At 33.6% G+C, this 14,437-nt stretch overlaps 1 protein-coding gene across 1 annotated transcript in view; it reads left to right on the plus strand.

Annotated features, from left to right (window-relative positions):
* The window catches only part of LOC150085258 (ubiquitin-like modifier-activating enzyme 6), a 242,598-nt gene extending 228,439 nt beyond the window's left edge, over positions 1-14,159 (plus strand). The window contains exons 23-26 of the mRNA XM_090374502.1: positions 1,535-1,624; positions 8,916-8,996; positions 13,707-13,839; positions 13,927-14,159. Coding sequence (XP_090230628.1) covers positions 1,535-1,624; positions 8,916-8,996; positions 13,707-13,839; positions 13,927-14,159 — 537 coding nt within the window. The remainder of the gene's footprint in view (positions 1-1,534; positions 1,625-8,915; positions 8,997-13,706; positions 13,840-13,926) is intronic.
* Positions 14,160-14,437: the final 278 nt, after the last annotated feature.

The raw sequence follows: 14,437 nt of genomic DNA on the forward strand, positions 1-14,437 counted from the left end.
TTCCCAGCAAATGCTGTTAAGTTTTTTTGTAATTTGAACATTGATCCAGAGAAACCATTACAGACAAAATATACAGGAAAAAAACCTTTGACAATGTGTACCAGCTGGTGCAGGTATGAACTATGAAGGGAGAAAAGAGCAATCAGTTGATTTTCTTTCGAATGAGAAGAAATTTATAAATTTTTACCTTAATTTAATGTTTAAATTGTAGACTTATAATAACAATGATAATTTAATAATCTTATAATAACTAATAATAATCTCATGTTCTGTGTTTTATGATTTTAAAATTTCATAAATAAGAAATTTGTAAACTTTGAAATAATGTAGCCATATGCTGTTTATGGGTGTCTTAAAATAGAAATAAACAGTTAATAATAATTCTTTACTAGGAAGAAGCAAACTTAGTTAACTTTTGTCCTTTTAAAACAGGCTTATCTTATTTCTTAGAAAAATAACATGTGCTGCACCCGTGCTCATCTTTAATAAGAACCAGATTTCTATATTAAGGTGATGTCTTTTACTGGGGATAACTTTGAGTTCTAACTGTTCTTGGCATAAATATTTTACAAATGTTGCTTCCAGTGCATTGGGGAGGGGGAAACAACTATGCTTTCTCATTTGCTCCTCTCCTAAATAATAGCTGTTCAGTAGAAAAGTAAAACTGAGAAATAGCTTTGTAAAATTCTCAAATTCACCCTAAAAAGCAAATTGTTCTCACATTTGGTGTGGTTTCCCCAAAGCATTTATTAAACTCCTAGGTTTCATCCAAATGACATGCCAACATGCACATTGTGCAGGTTAAAAAAACCCTATTCCTTCTGCTTGAAATCACCTAACTTAAGCCTCAACTGAAGAGGCAGTTAGAAATTCCTCCACTCATCAACAGGACTTGAACCCATTTCTCTCCAAATGAGTAACAATTGATGACGCTGCTATATTGTCACAGAGGATCTTTATCTCCAACAATCATACAGATTTACTGTCGCCTGCAGTTTTTTTTTAATAACTATTCCATGGATACAGCTCTTCTGAATTGGTATCTATTATTCAACTTGTTTCTTCCAGACTCATGCATTATCTATCAATGTCCATTCACAAATCATCTTCATACTCACAAAACTAACTGTTTTCATTTATCTCTTCTACTTCTGTTCTTCAACACAACCCTTTTTGTTATATATTTTCTGGAAATTACAGCCTGCAAAAACTGTCTAATGTAAACAATATCTTCTGTCCCCTCAGCCCATACCAGCAGAGTACTTGGTTCCATCAACCTTTGGGTTTATGGAACTATCAAAAGCCACTGCTTGTTTTATCATCTTGTTTATTTTACGTCCTTGAAGAAGTTTTTATATATTATTTACATTGTATGTAAATATATTTTTATGTTTTAGCTCATCTTTGTTCAGTCTGCGTATATTGAGAAATTGTTATTGATATTGATTATATTTCTGAATGTTCAGTTTCAAAAAGGCCAAGGAGAAAAGATATAATCTGAGTTTGGTCTCATTTTCTAAAATTATTATTTCAGTCAGATCCCAAAGATGAAGAATATCCATATTGCACTATCAAGTCCTTTCCATCACAGTTGGAGCATACAGTTCAATGGGCAAGAGATAAGGTAGGTTTGTTTAATGTTAAAAAAAAGTTGATTAGGTAGGTTTGTTTAATGTTAAAAAAGTTGATTTTGTATGTATAATAATATTCAAGTAATGTTGTACTTTTTATTCTGCAATGTCAAATTAAAAATGAAAAAATAATGCTTTATCGTCTTGTTTTACATTTATGTATATACTAATGAATGTTCAGTGTTGATACACAATATTTTGTTTGTAGTGAACTCGAAAGTAGCTGAAATGGCATCAATTTAATTGTATCTCATATTGTGATTACCTTCATGAGTTGCCATGATATTACACTACCTCGAATAAGTAACAGTTCACCAATTTTAATAGAGAGAACTATTGTTACTTATTCTTGGTGGATACCACCACCCAGACAGCACCATTTCAAAGCTTGTTGGCCTATCATGGCGGATGGGTAGGTAGCCTGGTGTTGCAATCATAACAATCCAGTTGCGAGGTATATTTCCACAAAATGAGAGATGCCTAAAGGTATGCATAAGTATATACTTAAGTAGATATGTGCTTAAAGCATATCCACCGAGAATAAGTAACAATAGTCTTCTCTATTAGTGAAACATTGCGTATTCAAGGTAATGCAATATCATGGCAACTCGCTGTGAAGGTAATAACAATATGAGATACAATTAATCAATGCCATTTCAACTACTTTCGAGTTCACTATGAACAAATTATTGTTTATCTGCACTCAACATTCGTTAGTGAATTTCTAAACTTTATGCACACATATATTTATTTATATAATAACAAACAAATACTGCACTATCAAAAGTATTCCTGCCATTCATCCTAATGACAGTTTACGATCCTTCTGAAAACACTTTGGACAGTTTGTTACAGAAGCTACTGATATTTCTTATCTAGTATACTGGTAAAATTACACAATAACAGATATTCCAATATATCTATGATTAAAAATTTATTCTGTGAAGAATAACACCTTGCAACACAAGAATAAGCTTTACATTATGAGATTATCATATTATTATCTACTCAAAGAAAAGATCCTGTAACAGTATCTGGAACACATTATAATAGCTATAGTCCCATGCTGGTATTGGCTATAACAGTCTATCATAATTATTTTTTGTAGTGATTTTTTCAACCTTGCTAAATTTCATATTGTTATTTTTTAGACATACATTAGCCAAACTTCCTTATAAAAATATTACTCTCCTAATCCACTAATGTTACTCATCATTTTCATATAGTTACTTTCATATAATTTTATTTTCTATACATTTCATATACATTTATTTTCATATAAAATTTGACATTACAATATTGGTTTCTAATTAAATTAATTTAGATTTTTTTTTTTTAATTCTGTATTCTTTATTGCCTTCTTATTTTCATTCTTCTTACTGTTCTAGCATTTCTTAGACTTGAAAGCTTTTAAGGATACTAAGGACACGGCACCAATTTTTAGGTGCATTAGCATATATGTATAAAGCACCTGTTGTCTTCACCATGGCATGTGATGCAAGTTAAAATCACACGTGGCATGTGATGCAAGTTAAGTTATTACGTGCATCCACACATAATAACTTAACTCAAGTTTTAATGTATTAATTTTCATAAAATTTTATATTTGATTTTTAAAAAAAATTGTCAAGCAATTCCAAATTTCATTAAATTTGGACCAATAGAAATTCAGCATTAATTACTTCTTAATTACTTCTGTCCATCCACATGTAATAACTCAATTCCCATTGAATAGATGTTCAAGACATGTAGCTCTGTAAGGGAGACTTGTGAAGCCATCCAAAATTTCGTTAAACTTAGACCAGTAAAAACGTGCCAGTTATTATTTCTTTGTCCATCTATCCACATGTAATAACTTAACTTGCAGTGAATGTATTTCGTAAAATTTTATATTTAGCTCTTTTAGAATGTATTTGTCAAGCATTCCTAAATTTCATTAAGATTAGATCAATATAAATCTGGAAATTATTATTATTATTATTTATTTATTTTTTTTTTTCATATACATCACATGAGCTATCCCTATACTATACTATATTGTATTTGATAATAGAGAGTTATTAAGTGCTCGATAATTCCTATATTCTATTATATTGTGAAATGAACAGGGATTACCTTTATTTTTGATATAGGATTGCTTCTCTTTCAACCAACTCTCCTAGTCCAACGCTTTAAAATTTAATTGTAATGACAATATAAAACTTATAAAAAATATTAAGCATCCTCCCCACTGTCAGAACAACAGTGAATCAAACCCCACAGTCTCAATATTGAGCACTCAACACAACCCAGGTTTTCAACCACCATGCCTTTGCCAGTATGGAAAATATTACATCTATCAACATTAAATTTAAAAATTTTAAAATTTAGATAGTCTAAAAAGCTTAGCTGTATATGGAGTATTTTTTTTTTTTTTTCTTCTTTCCTTAAGTTGGACAAAAACTTTTCGACTTCATATCCTTCTTAATATGGAGATCTTTAAGGGTCATGAATAACGCATCATAGTTTTTAATATTATATGTTAAATGTTCTCTAAATTTTTTTAGAATTGAGTATATAAACATGGCTAATGAAGCAAAAGCCAAATTCTTATACGACCCAATCAAACGTATTGGGTATCCTGCTTTGTGTAAAAGTTTTAGTCCACGTATTGGGTATCCTGCTTTTTATTGAAAAGTTTTAGTCAAACTTAAGGAAAGAAGAGGAGGGAAAAATGCTCCATATTCAGCGAAGCTTTTTAGACTGTCTAAATTTTAAAATTTAATCTTGATAGACGTAATATTTTCCTTACTCTCTTATGGTGGTTGAAAAGCGAGGTTGTGTTGATCGCTCAATATTGAGACTGTGGTGTTTGATTCACTGTTGTTCTGACAGTCGGGAGGATGCTTAATATTTTTTATAAGTTTTATATTGTCATTACAATTAAATTTTTTTAAAGTATTGGACTAGGAGAGTTGTTTGAAATAGAAGCAATCCTATATCAAAAATAAAGGTAATCCCTGTTTATTTCACTATATTGTATATAAATAACTGGATATTGTTATTGTCATGCACTGATTGGTGGAATGATTGGGCAATATTACTGTGGGTGGATGTGCAGAAACAGATTTCCTTTGGTTCATGCATAACAGTTATTGCTTTCTGCTCTGTTTTTTTTTTTTTTTTTAATGAATCGTATTATTACTGTTTTCTAGCATGCCTTAAATGTAACGCTGTCTACAGCTGTACATTAACTAACTTATTTATGCAATTTGTAATAAAAAAACACACAGACTCACATTTACTCTATATATATATATATATATATATATATACTATCATTGATTTATATTAAATAAAGTTAAATTATATTGCAATAAATAATTAAGCATTCATTAGAGGCAGCGACATGCAATTCCTCCATATGAAGCTGAAATACATCCAATATGTTAAATTAAATAAAATAAAACATAAGCCAGTAGTATGGCAAAAACTGTAGAGCGAAAATTAACATAAAAATAACCCAAATAAACAATCGAACGAAAAGAAAGAATAGGTATAAATGGTAGCTCATAAACCCTTGTATAATTTCGAACTTTAAATCCAATTAAAACTATACAAAATTTAGATTAATGCCAATTATTTATTAATTTAGCGGTACCCCCGAGAGGTACCAGTTCCGAAAGACGTGAAATATCACCAAAAGAGGGTTAAAGGAACTACCAGACGATAACAAAATCAAAATAAATTAAAATAAAATAGACTGACCATCATGCCCCATATCGACAGAGGACCACGAGGCCAATAATGGTCATGGAATCACTGCATTTCAATCGCTATACAAATCGTCGCCATGGTGAAAATATCGAAGTACCACTTCGCCCTCCCTCCTCCGATCGATCCACCAATGCAGAGGATTTGCATGGCAGTGGTCCTTATGCAGCGAAAAATTATTTATTATTTATTTTATTATAATTTAACTTTTGTCAACATTTAATATAATTCAACAGTAATGGGTCGATATGCTAATTTAGCAACGCCTGTGCCACCATCTATTTTCCTTTTTTCTTCTATATAAGCTGATTCAGCTTACAGTATGTCAGTGGTGTGGCTCTGCTCTAGAGTGCTGTCTGTTCTATATTTTATATTTCGCTGCATAAGGACCACCGCCGTGCAAATCCTCTGCATTGGTGGATCGATCGGAGGAGGGAGGGCGAAGTGGTACTTCGATCTTTTCACCATGGCGACGATTTGTATAGCGATTGAAATGCAGCGATTCCATGACCATTATTGGCCTCGTGGTCCTCTGTCGATATGGGGCATGATGGTCAGTCTATTTTATTTTAATTTATTTTGATTTTGTTATCGTCTGGTAGTTCCTTTAACCCTCTTTTGGTGATATTTCACGTCTTTCGGAACTGGTACCGCTAAATTAATAAATAATTGGCATTAATCTAAATTTTGTATAGTTTTAATTGGATTTAAAGTTCGAAATTATACAAGGGTTTATGGGCTACCATTTATATCTGTTCTTTCTTTTCGTTCGATTGTTTATTTGGGTTATTTTTATGTTAATTTTCGCTCTACAGTTTTTGCCATACTACTGGCTTATGTTTTATTTTATTTAATTTAACATATTGGATATATATATATATATATATATATATATTCCTTTGTAAAACTCATAAAATTTTTCTTATAATTCATATTTTGAGTCTTACTTTTCAGATGCATGTGTTCATCATTAGTATGGATATGTTATCATAGTAATAATTAAGTTTCTTCACATGAATTAAATTTTTTCAACCATAAATATTATAGATATAGCAGCTATTAAATTATTATATGCAATTCCAATTGGTTTCTTTAAATTTCTCTTTTGATGTAATTAACACAACCTGGAAATTAGGTTTAACTTACTTGTAGTAATAGTAATCGTGGCATGTGATACAAGAAAGCAAGTGTATGAGCTTATGTAGCATCAGCCAAAAAAAAAAAAAAAAAAAAATTCACACAACCATTCCCTCTAAATGTTTATCCAGTTCCTCCTAAAATTTATTTAACCTATCAACTTCCACGACAGATGGAAGTTTTTTCCGGCAATTAACCACCCACTGGCAAAAGGCAAATTTCCACAAATCTATTTTACAGCTGTCTTTCCTCAATTTGAATTTTTCATAATCTGAACAAGTGGAAGAATCCATCAGAATTCAGCATGCTCAACCCATTCAAGGCCTTATATACCTCAGTCAGGTGCCTAGTCTCCAGCTGCTGCAATTTGCAGAACTTAAGCCTCTCTTGGTAAGAGGATCCCTTCATTCCCCTCACCAATCTCGTTGCCCTTCTCTGTATGTGTTCAAGCAAATCTACAATCCTTCCTAAAATGGGGCCTCCAGACCTGTACGCAGTACTCAAGGCATGGCCTGACCATTGCCTTATACAGAGGGACAGTCACCTACTTTTCCATGCTAGCAAAATTCCTGTATATCATTGACAAAAACCTCATGACCTGCTCTGGCAGCATGTCTGCATTGCTCAGAAAACTTCATATCTGACTGCACAATTACTCCCAGGTCTTTTTCATTTCCTACCACCCTAAGTGTAGTACCACACAGTTGGTACGTTTCTCTGGGGTTACTTCTGCCCATATGCAGTACTTTGCATTTGTCAATGTTAAACTTGAGTTGCCACTTCTCAGCCCATCTTCCCAAATTTTCTAGATCCTGTTGCAGTAGCACACTGCTATTGCTGTCATTAACAACCCTGCTAACCTTTGTATCATCTGCAAACTTTGACACTAAGCCTGATATACCTTCATCAATATCATTGATAAATATACAAAACAACAGTGGATCCAACACCAAACCATGTGGGACTCCACTAATAACATTAGTCCACTAAGAGTAGCGCCCATTGATTACCACTCTCTGTCTTCTCTCACTCAACCATCCTTTTATCCATGTAGCAACTTACCCTTAATACCATTCTGCTCCAATTTGTACAGTAGTCTTCCATGCACAACAGTGTCAAAAGCTTTCCTGAAATCCAGGTATATGATATCAAAATTATTTTTTACATCCAGTTCCTTTGTAACCATATCATAATATCCAATCAAATTTGTCAGACAAGACTTTCCCTTAACAAACCCATGCTGTGTCTGAATTATTGCTGCAGTCTTGTCTAGATGATCCTGCAATGCATCTTTAACCAGTGACTCCATTATTTTACCCAGAACAGAAGTTAAACTGACTGGTCCGTAATTACTTATGTCACCCTTCGATCCCCCTTTATGAATTGGGGATACATTTCTACATCACAGTCTGTGGGGACTTCCCTCTGAATCCAAGGATGCTCTCTTAATCATGGCTAAGGGTTTGCTTACTTCCTTTGCCGCCTCCTTTAATATAACTAGATAGATCCCATCCACCCCAGGTGCCTTTCTTATGTTTAACTTCAACATTTCTCCTCCACTTTTCTCTCAGTTATTACAAAATCATTAAGCACCCTTCTACAATTTGATAACCTTCTGGCATTTTCAATCCTTAATAACTCCTCGTGTGTGAATGTAGATGCAAAATACTTCATTCAATTTGTTTGCTGTCTGAGCAGGATCATCAACAGTCGAACCATCGATATCAAGTGGACCAATCTGATTCATTCACTTTCTTTTAGGGTTTATATAAGTAAAGAAATCCTTGCTGTTTTTCTTAGCATCCTTTGCCAAAGATTTCTCATATCTGTCTTCGCCTGCCTTAGCCTCCTTTGTGACTTGATTACCGGCTAGCTTTATGTGCCATAGGCTTCTGTGTCACCTGATAATTTATATGCATCCCATGCATTTTTCTTCTCTGCCACGAGTCTCATTAGTTTCGAAAATTGTGATTATGCTAAAGCACAATCACAATTTTCATTAAAATAGACTTTTTACAAAACTTTTAATACTTTCTGCTTTCTTTTAGCTAAAAGCTAATGTCTAGAAAATTTTTCACTTTCTAAAAGTTGGAAGGTGGTTGTTTGTTTTTGTGTATGGTGTTCAGTCTTTTTTATTAACTTATATTATTAATAGTAAATCTGTGATAAAATGACTATTTATTTCTATGCAACTTTTTTTTTTATATGTACCGGCATATTCAGTCCCTTTCTCTGTTTAACAAACAGTAATGTAATTTGATTAAAATGCTTCTTTATCTTTCAGTGTAGTAGTTTTTAAATGGAGCTTTGAGACTTTTCTGTTCATGTAGATATTTTTGCTTTCAGTGATGCCTTATTTATTATTATTATATTATTATTTATTTCTTTTTATAGTTTGAAAGCTTACTTTTGCAAAAACCATCTGCTTTCATTCAGTTTTGGAAAAAGCATGGAACTCCTGCAGAAGTCGTTCAGGTAAATTTATTTCGTCATATAAAACAATAAAAGTTTTGCTTTAAAGTTTTATAATAATATATAGTTTTAATATATATTTAAATTATATTATCAAGTTATCACAACATAGTGATAATCACCACCAAATGGTGATTTATCACCACCATTTGGTGGTGATAAATCAAAAAGTGAACTATTTCCTCAAGTGGTACAGTTGTAGAAATAGTTAATTTAGCACTACCAGACTTCTACCTTTTCTCAAACTTAAAAAAAAAAAAAAAAAAAAAAAAACATTTGGGCAGGGACTTATTTTCATACAGAATTAGTTGTTACAGCTGTCATTAGTGACTTTATGGGATTGAAGATTTGCAGAAAGGGTGTTAGATTCAATGCTTTTTATTTATGTCTCATAATAATAATAATAGTCTGTTTCCTTTCCAGCGTCTCCGTAGCCAGGTGGGAAGGAGCAGCAGTGCGTAGCACACGCTTCTTGATTAGACCGAGGTTCGAGCCCGTGACCACCAAATACGGAGGATGCAGAAAGGTCAGGGAATGACCACCACATATCCCCGGAGCAATATGGCCTTAGTTGCTAATGCTCTAAAAACCAAATAACAACAACAGTAACCTCAGAGTAACGTACCAACTATGTGGTACTACAGTCAGGGTAATGGAGAATGAAAAAGACCTTGGGGGTAATTGTACAGTCAAATATGAAGTTTCTGAGCAGTGCAAACAGTCTGCAAGAGTAGCTCATGGGGGTCTTGTCAATGATATATAGGAACTTTGCTAGTAGGGATGAGGAGGTGATTATCCTCTTGTATAAGGCAATCATCGGGACACACCTTGAGTACTGCATACAGGTTCAGAGGCCTCATTTTAGGAGAGATGTAGAGCTGCTCGAATGAGTACAGAGAAGGGCAACAGGATAGTGAGTGGAACAAATGGTTTCTGTTACCAGGAAAGGCTTAAGTTCTGCAAATTGCAGAGTGGAGACTAAGCACCTGCGAGGTGATTTGATTGTGGTGTATAATGTCTTGAATGGGTTGAGCAAGCTCAGTGCTGATGGGATTCTTCCTCTTGCTCAGATTCTGCACCTGAGGGGGCATCAATTCAAATTGAGGAAAGGCAGTTTGCAGATTTTTGCCTTTAGCCAGCGGGTGGTTGATTGCTGGAAAAAACTTCCATCTGTTGCTGCTTAACACGTTGACTTCTACGGCTTATTTGGGTAAACGAGCCCCCAACGCCAATCTGAGTTAGCATGTTAAATTATTCAAAACCCAAATTATAATATATATTCATCGCCAAAACTCATAAAAAAGCTTATTCTTGTAAAAAAAAAAAAAAGCTTCCCAAATTATCTCGTAGATGCTGTGTGTAATAGAAAATTCCTCGCGGCAGCCAACTACAGGTTAACTCGATTAACTCAGACGTATTGTTACCTGCAAAATTTGCCATATGTGAGTCAGTGCTGTGCATAATTCTGCAGTAGTGACACAAACTGCGCCGTGTACGTTGTATTTAGTAATTTGTTATGTGTTTTTTTTTTTTTTTTTTTACAAAAAAAAAAAAAAAAAAGAAAGAAAGAACCTAAAACACGGATAAAAAGAGACCACCAACTGAAGAAGAGCTTGAGCTCTATACTAATATTTATGTACCTCGGAATTTGAAGAGATTTTTGATGAGCCGTATGGTTCTCGTTCCACAGTGACAATTATGAACCTTCTAACAATTCAAGTGAGGATAGCAAAGTTTAAGCCAGCTCCCAGCCTGAAGATAATCCTAATTCTCCACAGGTAAGTACATCAAATAATGACAATATTTTGTGGAATGAAATAGCACAAGATTCTCCACGATTTATTTTCGAAGAGAACGTTGGTTTGAAAATGGGCACAATAGTACTTAGTGTGCAAAAATTGGTAGACATATTTTTCGGAAGAATTTCTTACATTATTAGTTGAACAAACTAATTTATGTGCTTTGCAAGAAATTGAAAAATGTTATTGTTATTTGGTTTTTTTTAGGAGCATTAGCAACTAAGGCCATATTGCTCCGAGGATATGCGGTGGTCCTTCTTTGACCGTTCCGCATCCTCCGTATTTGATGGTCATGGGCTCAAACCCCGGTCTAATCAAGAAGCGTGTGTTACGCACTGCTGCTCCTGCCCACCTGGCTACGGAGGTGCCTTGAAAAATGTGGACAATCATGAAAATCTGCCAGGTCGTCAAGATGGAAGGATGCTGACTTCTCAGAAATGAAAGTGTTTCTTGGACTTTTGTTACAAATGGGTCCTTGTTCTTTTCCTTCAATAGAGCATTACTGGAGTACAAGTGCATTCTACTATGTTATGTTTTGGTGATCATTTATGAATCGAAATAGATTCCAGTTGATATTACGATATTTTCACTTTGCAGATAATTCATTACAATCTGCTGACAGACTACACAAAGTAAGGCCGATTTTGAATCATTTCAATAATGTTATGTGCAATAATTACGTACTGAATAAAAACATCTGTATCGATGAGTCGATGATGTGGCATGGGAAACTGAATTTCCGCCAGTACATAAAAAATAAAAAGTACAAATATGGAATCAAACTTTACGACTGTGAGAGTCCAACAGCCTTATTATGAAAATAAAAATATTTACTCCAGTAAATCAGAAACTGAACAAAATATAGGTCATACTGCTGAAGTTGTGCTATACTTGCTTGAGGACTTCTTAGACAAGGGATATGTATTATATATGGACAATTTTTATAATTCTGTTGCTCTGACGAAATTGTCTGCTCAAAAAATTTATGCATGTGGAACATTGCACACCAACAGAAAATAAAATCCAAAAGATTTGGTGATGCGAAAATTGTAGAAAGGGGAAGTTGCATGGCAACAAAATGGCCCTGTTGTAGTATGTAAGTGTAGGGATAAAAGAGAAGTTCTCCCTATTTCTAATAAACATGTTGTTGAAATGGTCGAGGTACATAACCGGAATGGAAAAATTTTGTTATAAAACCAAACATAATTCGAGATTACAATAGCGGAATGTTCAGCATAGATCAATCGGATCAAATGCCCTTGTATTATTCAGCATTAAAAAAAAACCATCAGATGGCTGAAAAAAATTGCATTACATATTTTAGAAATATATATACATAACGCGTACATCCTTTTCCATCAATTTACATGTTCTACACCGAAATCTCTAAAATTCAGAGAAACGTTCATTGAATGTTTGATTGGAGAAAATATTCTAAACATTCCAAAGAAGATTAGGTCTGAACATGAAATTCATTATTTAGAGGCCATACCACCAACTGAAAAAGAAACACGCCCAACTAAGCCATGTCGAGTATGTACAAGAAATAAAAAATGCTATTATTGGTCCAGTGTGCCACGAAAAGCCTGCTCTTTATGTAGAAGAATGTTTCAAGAAATATCACAAATAAACAATATTATTTTCGTGAGTTTTAGTAATACACTCACTTTTTTTCTTTATGTATTTGTGAATAAAATATTTTTTTTTTTTTGTGAATAAATTTTCTGTTTTCTGACACCGTGGTTGATTTTTCATTCTTATCCCAGAAGCCCACTATCCATCAGTTGAACGTATTTACTACAAATATACTCATAGCTGCGCCTGAAAGGCAAGTCATGCCAGTCCGAGTTAACTCTTAGGTGCCGTCCTGGGCCAGATCACCAAATACGAGTTAACTCGTATTTGGCAGTCAACATGTTAAATAAATTCAAGGCCGAACTAGACAAACTTTTGGAGTAAATGGATGGGAAGGTTTTTTTTTTTTTTTTTTTTTTTTTTTTTTGCTGAAGCTATATAAGCTTGCTTTCTTACATATATGCCTCTATTAATGCTAATGTGACTCCAGGATTTCTACTCCCTGAGGCATTAAACTTTAGGTACTATTTTTCACACAATATATAAAACCAATCCAAGTTTTCTTGAAGCACATTTGAAGCATGGCTCAAATTGTCAATTACCCTTCATATCATCAGGAAAACTTTTATAACTTCCCTTGAATACCCTCATCATACCAGACTAATCAGTCATGATGTCACCTTAACAAACCAATTCTTGGATCTATTCAAGGCAGTCTTGTCACATCCTTAACAATAGACTCCGTGACCTTTCCTGCCATAGAAGTCAAACTCACTCGTCTATAATTACCCAGCTCCTCTGTAGCATTTAATTTTTACAATTTAACTGTGTACATTTCATTGCACTCCCATTAAGAAGTGGCACATTATAGCCTATGTTGCTGTTGTACCAGTAAACCCTAAATTAAATCCCTTAACAAGCCTTGCACTTCTTTAACTTCAGTAGCTTTTCTAACAAATGCTTCCTTATATCATTATAATTTTATTTTACAGCAATATGAATTGTTAACATTCTCCAGAAGCTCAAATTCACCAGAGATTACAACATTAAATTCACAACAGTTGAGGAACTGAATCATCAGATTGTTGTGTACACCACCATTTCCATATGGTTGGGTACTGCTGTATTGTGATGTTGCAGATAGTTTCATGGTGACTAGTTTGGATTGCCTGTATGTGGGCTTTCTATGGACTTTTGCTTGCAACATCATGGTACTAGATTTCTCCTCGTAGGAGCATGGCACAGTGTTGCAACATATCTCTTGGATACCCCATAGAACTTAATTTTAACATTAATAGCTGGTTGCTAATATAATAATTGAGTATAATTCTTTAAACAGAAACTTGAAGAGAAGTGCTACTTGGATGGAGCTGCTGAAGTTGCTAGGATGTTCGCCCTTAGACCAAAGGACTGGGCAGAATGTGTCAGATATGCAAGGTTGAAGTTTGAAAAGTATTTTAATCACAAAGTATGTATTATTTATATAAATATAGACTTTTATTTTACAGTTACTGTTAATAGATTTTTACTAATACATTATTAAAGAAATTATTATATAGCATCTAGAAAGTATGGTACAAATGTAAAACAGGAAAGAGATGCAAGCACTAAAAAACATGTTATCCTCTGTATTGGGGAAGTAACAATATGTACAGTAGCAGCCAGTAGAACATTCCACATTTATTTACATGCATGTGAAGTCAATACAAATATTACAGCAGTGATAGGAATGTGGACAAGGAAGAAGCGACAGTCAGTATCATCCATTACTGTCTACAACGTAAATGTTTGACTTTTTCCATGATATCACACCACACAGAACCAGTGCTTCTAGCCACGAGAGTGGAAGTTCGGATGACAAGAGCAGATGCATATCTTGTCCCTGCTCCAAATTTAAAATGGAGGATTTATCTTTTTTGCTCACTTTGACCTTTTTGCTGTCTTACCACTATAATATAGTTTGTTACAAAGAGGGTTTTTTTTTTTTTCTGTATTTTTTGCGAAAACAGTTTTTCTTCATTCTTTTTCTTTTTGCAAAAAAAAAAAAAAAGTAAAACTACATCAAATTTG

This window comes from Mastigoproctus giganteus, chromosome 5 (assembly GCF_048544385.1).
Source record: "Mastigoproctus giganteus isolate SK-2022 chromosome 5, ASM4854438v1, whole genome shotgun sequence".
In the NCBI taxonomy this organism is placed as follows: Eukaryota; Metazoa; Arthropoda; class Arachnida; order Uropygi; family Thelyphonidae; genus Mastigoproctus; species Mastigoproctus giganteus.